At 38.7% G+C, this 10,000-nt stretch overlaps 1 protein-coding gene across 3 annotated transcripts in view; it reads right to left on the reverse strand.

Moving 5' to 3' along the window:
• LOC106878984 (octopressin receptor) overlaps nt 1-10,000 on the reverse strand; it is a 257,954-nt gene that overhangs the window by 18,013 nt on the left and 229,941 nt on the right. The window contains exon 4 of one of the 3 annotated variants that reach the window (XM_089365829.1): nt 2,267-5,630. The exons of the other annotated variants lie outside the window; for them this stretch is intronic. Coding sequence (XP_089221955.1) covers nt 5,616-5,630 — 15 coding nt within the window. The 3' untranslated portion in view covers nt 2,267-5,615. Of the gene's footprint in view, nt 1-2,266; nt 5,631-10,000 lie in introns of those variants that run through there. 3 annotated transcript variants of the gene reach the window in all.

Genomic DNA, 10,000 nt, shown 5'->3' on the forward strand with positions numbered 1-10,000 from the left:
AATAAATAAGAGCACTAAAACTAGGGAGAGATTTTCAAAATTTTATTTACAACATAATTAAGTACAACAGAAGAATATGACTTGAAAGATATTAAAATGCACGATGTTACAATATGATATGTAAGCATGCGCGTACATGTATATCTATCTATCTATCTATCTATCTATTTATCTAGGAGATAGATAATACTTACTCATACATACACACATACGAACATATTGATATACATATATGTATAAAGATGTATGTAGAAATATACATAAATATACGTATATCTGTATATTGATAGACAGATAGATATATATACTGTACATAGTAGCTTCAAACATGTGCACACACATACTCATACAACAGACTTATAAGATATATGCATACATACACGCACACACACACACACATATATTGCGTACGTTTTATATATGCAATCAGTGTGTGCGTGTTTATATATACATATGTATACATATATATATGTATATACATACACTTGCAAACACACACGCACACACACATATACATATATATATGTATACATACACGCGCGCGTTTATATAAGTATATATATATAAATGTATGTTCGTATGTATGTATATGTATATAGGCTTGTTAAAAGAAACGGGTAAAAATCGGAACTAAATACGGGTGTATTTTGATTATTTCCAAGTAGCTAAAAGTTTCAGAAATGGTTCAAGAGTCGAGAGTTTCTACATGGGACTATGAAACTGTTGAGTGCCATGTGCGAAACTCTCGGCCGCTGAATCACTTTTCTAACCACCTGCCGAATTAAAAAAAAAAAATAATAATAATAATAATAATAATTATTATTATTATTTCTACTATAGACAAAGGCCTGACATTTTGTGAGAAAGGTTACTCTATTACATCATTCTCATTGCTCACTGGTATTTATTTTGCAAATACGCGAAATCAGTGGCCCTTGATAGCTACTGCACACTTGATGATAACCAATGCAGTACTAGGTAGATATAATTGTTTGTATTGTTTCTGTAAGAATTTGAAACTAGAAAAGATAATCTTAATCTTCAAACGGTGTATTTTAAACAATTGCAGCGTGGAAGGTGTTTCTAAGCCATTTAAAAATACACAAAAACCGTTAGATTCACTTTAATATTTAAATCTAATTTGAGAAAATATTTTCGTTGCTTTGAGACCGCGACCTGTTCACTGACAAAATTCCGTGCTGCATCACAGAATTTTGTCAGTGAACAGGTCGCGGTTTCAAAGCAATGAAAATATTTTGACAAATTAAATTTAAATGTTCAAATGAATCTAACGGTTTTTGTGTGTTTTTAAATGGCTTAGAAACACCTTCCTCGCTGCAATTGTTTTTGTTTCGGCACACGATCTCAGATCAAGTTACTTGCTATGCAAGTACATCTCCGTAAAGATGAATTATAAATATTTTTATTTTATTTTACATAGCGATTTGAGAACAAAATCACTTTTCGTTCATGGTTCACAGATAACTGGGACACTGTATTTTGACTGCGAGATTAACAATGAAGCTTATATACAACTTGGGCGGAAATAATACTGCACCGGTAAACCGATTTTTTCGAAAAAACACCGATGTATGCACACATACACGCTCACAGACATACGCACATATACGCACACACACACACACATATATGTTTATATATTCATTCATCCAGCCATTCATAAGTATACATATATATATATATATATATGTGTGTGTGTGTGTGCGCGCGCGTAAAAAGAATTGGGGGATAGGTAATTGGAATGACATTCGTAGAAGGAAAAGGAGCTGAGAGAGGGGGAGAGATAGAGAGAGAGAGAGAGAGAGAGAGAGAGAGAGAGAGAGAGAGAGAGTTATACCCGCTTGTCTTAGTGGGTAGCAATTTGTATACGTTGCATTAGCATCGGTTTCAGCATTGGGCCACCCTGGAAAGTATTTTTCACATTTGAATGGCTAACGTTTATGGTATTTAGCACAGGTAATTAACTTATTAAATTGTAAGCAATTAATTGAATCTATCCATTCCTTTCCCCCAAAAGTGTTACATTCATGTCTAGTTAGGGAGTATTTTCGATCACAACTGCATTCTACTTGCATCTGTGATGTAATATCATCTACTTTATTAATGTATTATATATATATATATATATATATATATATATATATATATATAAATATATATATATATATATATATATATATATATATATATATATATATATATATATATATATATATATATATATGTATGTGTGTGTGTGTGTGTGTGTGTGTGTGTGTGTGTGTGTGTGTATCCAAATTTAGGGAATGGAGTAGATAAAATCCAGACTACATATGTTTCATAGCTAGCAGCACCTCAGAAGTAGTGATTACTTAAACGAAAGGTAATCCAGTAGCTAGTCGTCAGGCTAAAGGTACCTCAGTCAAACTTACCAGCTTCCTGCACCTTGATCCTTGAATCTTACCTTTACACGCGCGTAGGCATGCGCAAACACATACGCATACACACACATACGTATATAAACAGAAAAATACATACATACATACCTACATACATATTTTTGTATGTATACACACACACGTCTATACATAAAAGAATATTTACGTATACGCACGAGTGTGTGCATGTATATGTATGTGTGCATGTACGCACGCGTGTGAGTGAACTATTTTAAGGTAATTATTCTTAAGCAATTTAAGGCAGTAAGCTTAGCAGCATTTCATCCGTCTTTTCGTTCTATGTTCAAACTCCGCCGGGGTCGGATTTGCCTTTCATCAACTCGAGGTCGATAAAATAAGTACCAGTTGGACACTGGGGTCGATGTAATCGACTTAACCCTCCCTCGAAATTGGTAGCTTTGTGCCAAAACGTGAAACCATTATTTTAACGCAAGTCTATGAAGAATAACAATGGAAAAAAATTACTGATCGGTAGATTCAATACTAACAGTAGAATCAAATCAAAAAATTGTTTTAACTGGGTCGATATTCTCAGTGGGAGGTCTCCTCAGACCTCAGAGTTGATTCCGCTAAACGCATATAATGGCCAATTGATGGTGTTTAACTGAGCTACAGATTAAGTCTACAACGTAACAGGGGCAGTCCTTATCATGAGTTTCATACAGTTTCTGTCTACTATGGCATTTAGATCATAATACTTTAATTGATCCCACTCACTCACACACACATACACTCACACTCTTTCATACATATACAAATACACACATATATGTGAAATAGAAGAAGTAAAAATGCACTGACAGTATATAAGAAGATTTATATTAATACATTTAACCGGTTTCATATTTGTTTGATTTTCAAAAGTGTAAGTTGTGTTGCAAGCTGTATCGTATCTCTCTCTCTCTCTCTCTCTCTCTCTCTCTCTCTCTCTCTCTCTCTCTCTCTCTATCTATCTATCTATCTATCTACCTATCTATCTGAGGGGCATCCCACGGGAGCTGGGATGCGGGAGGAGCGTGTCTGCATACGCGGACGACGTCACCGTCATAGTGTCAAGCCACAAGCACATCGACTTGGTCGACGAGACACTAAAAGAATACGAAGCGGTAACGGGAGCAAAAATTAACCTGGAAAAGTCAGTGGACTTGCGGCTCGGTACCTGGAGAAGCAAGCCCATGCCGTCCAATAGCGTCTCCATCGTGGGACGCTGGACCGACGGACCAGTTAAATTGCTTGGAGTCTGGTTTGGTCCGGACCTCCAAATGGAGAAGAACTTTGGCGAAATAACGACTAGGGTGGCCACTCTCACACAGCAATGGGCCGAAAGGAAGCTATCCCTAAAAAGTCGGGCGGAGGTGACGAACGCGTACATCGCATCCGTCATCGATTACCGCCTGACCGTCGTGCCTTGTCCCGACTCTACCATCACCAAACTGGAACGCATACTCTTCCGCTTCTTGTGAAAGGGAAGCGTTCCGATAGTTAGGCGATCCATTTGCTGTCAACACCCGCCAAATGGAGGGCTAGGCATGCCTTGGTTGATGATGCGCAGACATGCGCTGAGACTGAGACATCTCCGGCGCTTCATAAATGACGGTAAACAGGTGTGGTCACCGTTTGTCCGGAGCGCTTTCCCGCAGCTCGTCTCCTTAGCCGAACTGCAGTCGTGGATCAAACAGAGACCGAGGCTAGTCGAATGGCACCGCGAGTGTCACGTTGCTCTCAAGCAACTCTGCCGTCTGGGACCAAACTTGCGCGACTTCATTACAACAAAGGCGTTCTATAGAGGATTAGTGGAGGGGAAGTGCGACGACGTTCTCGGGCAGAATCTGGGTGTCGACGAGGAACACCTGACTCGCCTGTTCAGGACAACTTTCGGGCCGGGACCTATGGACAATAACCAAAGATCCCTGGCCTGGCAGTGCTATCGAGAAGCATTATCTGTTCGAGATAAGCTCTACAGGTACGGTTCGAGACACACCGGATCGACTTGCCCGAGATGCGGTCACAGCGTCGAAACCGTTCTGCACGCACTCGTGCAGTGTCCAACCATTTCGGACCTGTTAGCTTATGCCGAAAGGCTGCTGTTACTTGTGGGACGAGTCCACCTGTCGGCTGAGTTTATCGTGAAAATTGCTCCGCCACCTTCCCTCAACAGGGAAGGCAAGGCAGTCATCGTACTGGTGACCATGATGAAAGAATGTGTGGTGGACTCGAGCGAAAGGATTAGAGACAAACACTTACCTCTCTGGCCAATCGCTCATCAACTTTTTCAAGTACCACTTGAAAAGGAAGGTGAGAATGGAGAGGCAGGTTTTGTCTCGTGAAAGTTTGAAAAAAGGTGCACACATATACATAATACTCATATACTAGAAAAGTTTAGATAAATAAAAAAAGACATTAATCGCTACAAATGTACTGTAGATTGAAGTATAGATATTGACATAGTCCAGGTTTCACTTAGAATATCAGAGATTCATATCTGGTTTCTGTGAGACAACCGACGGACGACGTCATTTTTACCAAAGGTGATACACTTCATTACTGTAAGCAACGGATTTAATGAGAAACTAACAAGTGTTTTATGGTCTACAGTCTCGAATTCAATTCCCTCGGTAGGTAAAAGTCACCTGATTGTCAGGTTATATATTAATGTCCTGTCCAAGAAAATATTTCCTTCAGATATTATTAACACGAAGGGGATCATAAAGCATGTAAGCTACGCTTTCCCATATTTGCGTAGCTTACATGCTAATACTACAGATGATTAAACGTTCTTTTCAATCAACCTGCGAGCGGATATCTTATTCTTGTATAGTAAATATGGTTGATTTTGCTGTCGTGTGAGGTTATAATTTTATTGTTTGTTTTGGTAATTAAATTTGCCATTTTTATGTTGATTTTAGCCTTAATTCCTAACTGTTGAAAACAGTATTCGCCAAGGGGGAAACAATTGTTACTCTAAATGCTTAATCTGATGCTGTTCGTATAGTTATTCTGTTTTTCCCTTCTTTACATCATTGCTATAATCGCCATCAACAGAGTTGTTATTTTATTTGTATTTAGATAGCTGATGAGAAGAATGGACAACGTCAGTGACATTTACTGGTGCTGTTAGGCTTTTCAGATCAATGCAGTTGATATTTAGATTCAACATCAGTCAACCGACATCTGCAAAAAAAGAATGAAATGGAGGGTGAAGAAGGAATTCCAGCGGGAATAGTTATCGGAAAGAATGATTGAAAAAATCAAAAAATCAAAAAGCCAAAAAAGACAAAAAAAACTGTTCAGTGTTGAACCTTTATTCTAAGACACAACAGAGATTATGAAAGGAGGAGAAAAGTGTAAATCGGGTGGGCTAGAGCGGAGGGAGCAAACCATTAATTATTTCAACGGAGCAAAAGCAGTTGTAATAAGAGACGAAGAGGTAGAGAGAAACACTGTCTTTCTTGTTGTAGCATGTTGAATGAATTCCTCTTTAACCGATGTCCTCATGGACTAGAGACTATTGGCACAATACGGTAGAAAGCAAATTTACAGAATCGCAAGAGAGGGAGAAACACAATTGAAAATGAAAGAATTTCGTCAGTATTTGGCAGTCTTTTAGAATATTCTTTTCTACTCTAGGCACAAGGCCCGAAATTTTGGGGGAGGGGTTGCCAGTCGATTAGATCGACCCCAGTACGCAACTGGTACTTAATTTATCGACTCCGAAAGGATGAAAGGCACAATTGACTTCGGCAGAATTTGAACTCAAAACGTAAAAACGGACAAAATACCGCTAAGCATTTCGCCCGGTGTGCTAACGTTTCTGCCAGTTCGCCGCCTTTAATAATCTTTTAGAATATTAAAGGCGGTGAACCAGCAGAATTGTTACCGCACTGAGCGAAATGCTTAGCGGCATTTCGCCCGTATTTACGTACTGAGTTCAAATTCTGCCGAGGTCGACTTTGCCTTTCATATTTTCGGGGTCGATAAAATAAGTACCAGTTGGACACTGGGGTCAATGTAATCGACTAGTACCACACTCGAAATTTCTGGCTTTGTGTCAAACTTTGAAACCGATATTTTTAGAATATTATAAAATTACATTTTGGAATACATTGAAATAAATCCCTGTAGGGAAGATAACATTGAAGAATTTAGCGGATAAAAACCTCGCTATGGAATGTACTAACTGAGAGTAATAAAAAAACCCACTTCAGAGCTCAGACATCTAGTTGGCGGGAAGATAGATTCTTGCGCTGAGGAAAAGAGTAATAATTTTGCTACCTAAAGGCTATGCTGGAGCACTGCCTTTAGTCGAAAAAACCGACCCCAGGACTTATTCTTTGTAAACCTAGTACTTATTTTATCGGGATCTTTTGACAAACTGCTAAGTTACGGGGGACGTTAACACATTAGCATCGGCTGTCAAGAGATGGTGGTGGGGGGACAAACACAGACACACAAGTACATACATATATGTGTGTGTATATATACGTATATATATATATATATGTGTGTGTGTGTGTGTGTGTGTGTGTGCGACGGGCTTCTTTCAGTTTCCGTCTACCAAATCCCCTCACAAGGCTTTGGTCAGCCCGAGGCTGTAGTAGAAGACACTTGCCCGAGGTGCCACGCAGTAGGACTGAACTCAGAACTATGTGGTTGGGAAGCGAGCTTCTTACCACACAGCCACTCCTGCGCCTATAGAGGAACTTTTTGCTATAGTTGCTATTTATCCTCATCTCAGCTCTGACTGAACAGACCTATGATTAAATACATTGCAGCTGTAACCGTCACATCGATCCGTTGGCTCAGTAAATTTAGGGCAGTGTCTATTATGTACTTTTTTTTCTAGAAATAGGAACTAAATTGCTCTCTAAAGGGATTTGGCTGCTATTTTTAGCAGGCTAAATAAAACTGTAGAAGCTTCCTTCGGAGAACTTGCTGGTTGTATAGCCTTAAATTAACTCTGATTGACTCAACCTATAATCAAAGACGTTCCACTCATGACGAACCCTTTCCGTAGATGTAAGTCTAGATATGTCCTGCCAATTGTGTTTTGCTTAAAATATGGTAGGTGAAAATTTGAAGGATCAAGAAACTTACGCGACGGCATAAAAGTTCTCTTGGTGTGTCTTTATGGATATCAGTCGGTATCGACGATGAGTATTCAGTTATTTCATCAAGTAAAATCCTTGCTCATTGAATTAATGTGTAAGTGGATGAATATTCCACAGACATTTAACGTAATTACATTTAACGTAATTTTCAGGGTGAGTCATCAGTGTAGCACAAAGTGTATGAGAAGGCCATATCTTTGAATTGTTGGTATAATCCAACGTAGAGCTTCTACACAGTTTTCTTTTGCTCAGGTTTGGTCACAAAGCGTGGATCAACCCGAGGATAGATATCAGACTATTGCTCATGTTGCCACAGTGCAGGCGCGTGGCTTGGTGGTTTAGGTGTTGCGGTCCTGATCGTAGAATTGTGGCTATGATTCTTGGACTGGGGGATGCGTTATGTTCTTGAGCGAAACGTTTCGCTTTACGTTGCTCCAGATTGTAGTTTCGATTCCTGGACCAGGCGATGCGTTGTGTTCTTGAGAAAAACACTTCACATCACGTCGCGTTTGTTCACCCAGCTGGCAAAAATAACTATTCCTGAGTATTATGTATGTATGCATGTATGTATGTATATCCCGTCCAGTAGGGAGTACATGCGCCAAAGAATTCGGGAAATCGGCCTTATGAGTTTATGTGACACAGGAAGCTTTTTCCCATTTTTTAAAATCTATGTTGACATGCAATAAGATCAAACTCGTGAATGTTAAGCGAGATTCTTTAACCATTTGCTTATACTGTGCTGCAGTGTGACAGAAACTCTGTCGCGTGTGTATAGGTTTAATTGCATGGAACTTAACCCAGGTAATGCAACGTTTATGCGATTGACGGCACAAGACCCAAGCACCTCCACTTAACGGAAACTGGTCACTCGCAAGATTAACTACCAGTTGTTTGTTACTGACACATACATTTAGTTGAGTGAACTGAAGCAACGTGTAATGAAGTGCCGTGTTCAGTGGTGGAGCTAGAGTGTGCCGCTCGGCAAACCTCTTGAGTTTGCGACCCCACCAGCAAACTCCCAAAGTGCTACTCTAATAAAAGAGTCGCCTGGAGTAGACTATTCCCGTGCCTCCTCTCCTCAACTATTCTCTTGCCTTATTTAAAGATACAATACGCCCTTCGGCTAGAGAATCAAACCAGCGATCTAACGATCGTGATCTTAGCAACCAAGCCACTATGCTTCGCTTTTTCAGACACCACAACCAAACAAATATAGCATATATCACTTACTAAGAGCATTGAAATGCTTGGTATTCTATTTCCAGACAGAATTCTTAAATACTGTTATTATTATTGGCTACAAAGACCTCCTCTAGAGCGAAGTTAATTTGATTAAATTAGTACATATTTATTTATTTATTTATTTATTTAAGCATTCAATATATGCAGTGAGGTTTCGTTTTCGCTTCCACGCTCCTCTCTTTCTCTCTCTCTTCCTTTGTGTCTCTGTCTCTCTTTCAAACACATACTCTCTCAGTCGTTTTTTTTTCTTCTATTTATGCTCACATTTATGAGTTTATAATATGTCTCAGTATCTAACTGAGACATATAAACTATGTATGTGTATGAAAGAGTGAATGTGCATTATAAAGCGAGCCACGCAACAAGTAATGGATTTCCATCGGTTTTAACGACGAGTATTTAGATGCTTGATCACGTTTTTCAAGTTTATATCATAATGCAGTTTATGCTTTGTTTACATTTTATACACCTGTGTGTGTTTGTGAGGGAGAGACCATGTATTTCTGCGTGCATGTGTATATACACAAATGAGCTGAAATGCCTAAGGGTTTGTGTGTTTCTTGTGTGCTTGCTTCTGATTTACACAGAGATGCACGCACGCACGCACGCACACACACACACGCACACACGCATATATGTAATAATGTACATTCCACACACAAGCTTCTGTACGTTCTTTTATACACATAAATATATGTAAGTCGAGTGTGTATGTATGTATGTATGTATGTATGTATGTATGTATGTATGTCAATATTCAGTTTATTTAAAGGTTTCTTGCCAATAGAGAAAGAACCGGTTTCTAACCTAAATCCAAGGCTCCTTCATTGGAATTTCAACATCAACAACAGGGTATTTTTGTTTGTATGTATGTATGTATGTATGTATGTGCAGATTTGTATGTTTTATGTATGTATTCTCATGCATATAGCTGCATATCTAGACATGCTCATATATATTTAAATGATAAACTTCTGGAAAGTTTTACAGATTTTTACAGTTCCAGAGATGGATTGGATCTGTAGTTTTCGAATTAGCTTTCTCCTTTCTGGTTTTAAGAAGCCTAATTTCTCAAGATTGGTATTTAGGTAGGATGTTACATATCCCAAAGTCCCAATAATGTATGTATGCATGTATGTATGTATGTATGTATGTATGTATGTATGTATGTATGCATGTATTATCTAT

The sequence above is a fragment of the Octopus bimaculoides genome, chromosome 18 (assembly GCF_046866305.1).
Source record: "Octopus bimaculoides isolate indiv1 chromosome 18, ASM4686630v1, whole genome shotgun sequence".
NCBI classification, from domain to species: domain Eukaryota; kingdom Metazoa; phylum Mollusca; class Cephalopoda; order Octopoda; family Octopodidae; genus Octopus; species Octopus bimaculoides.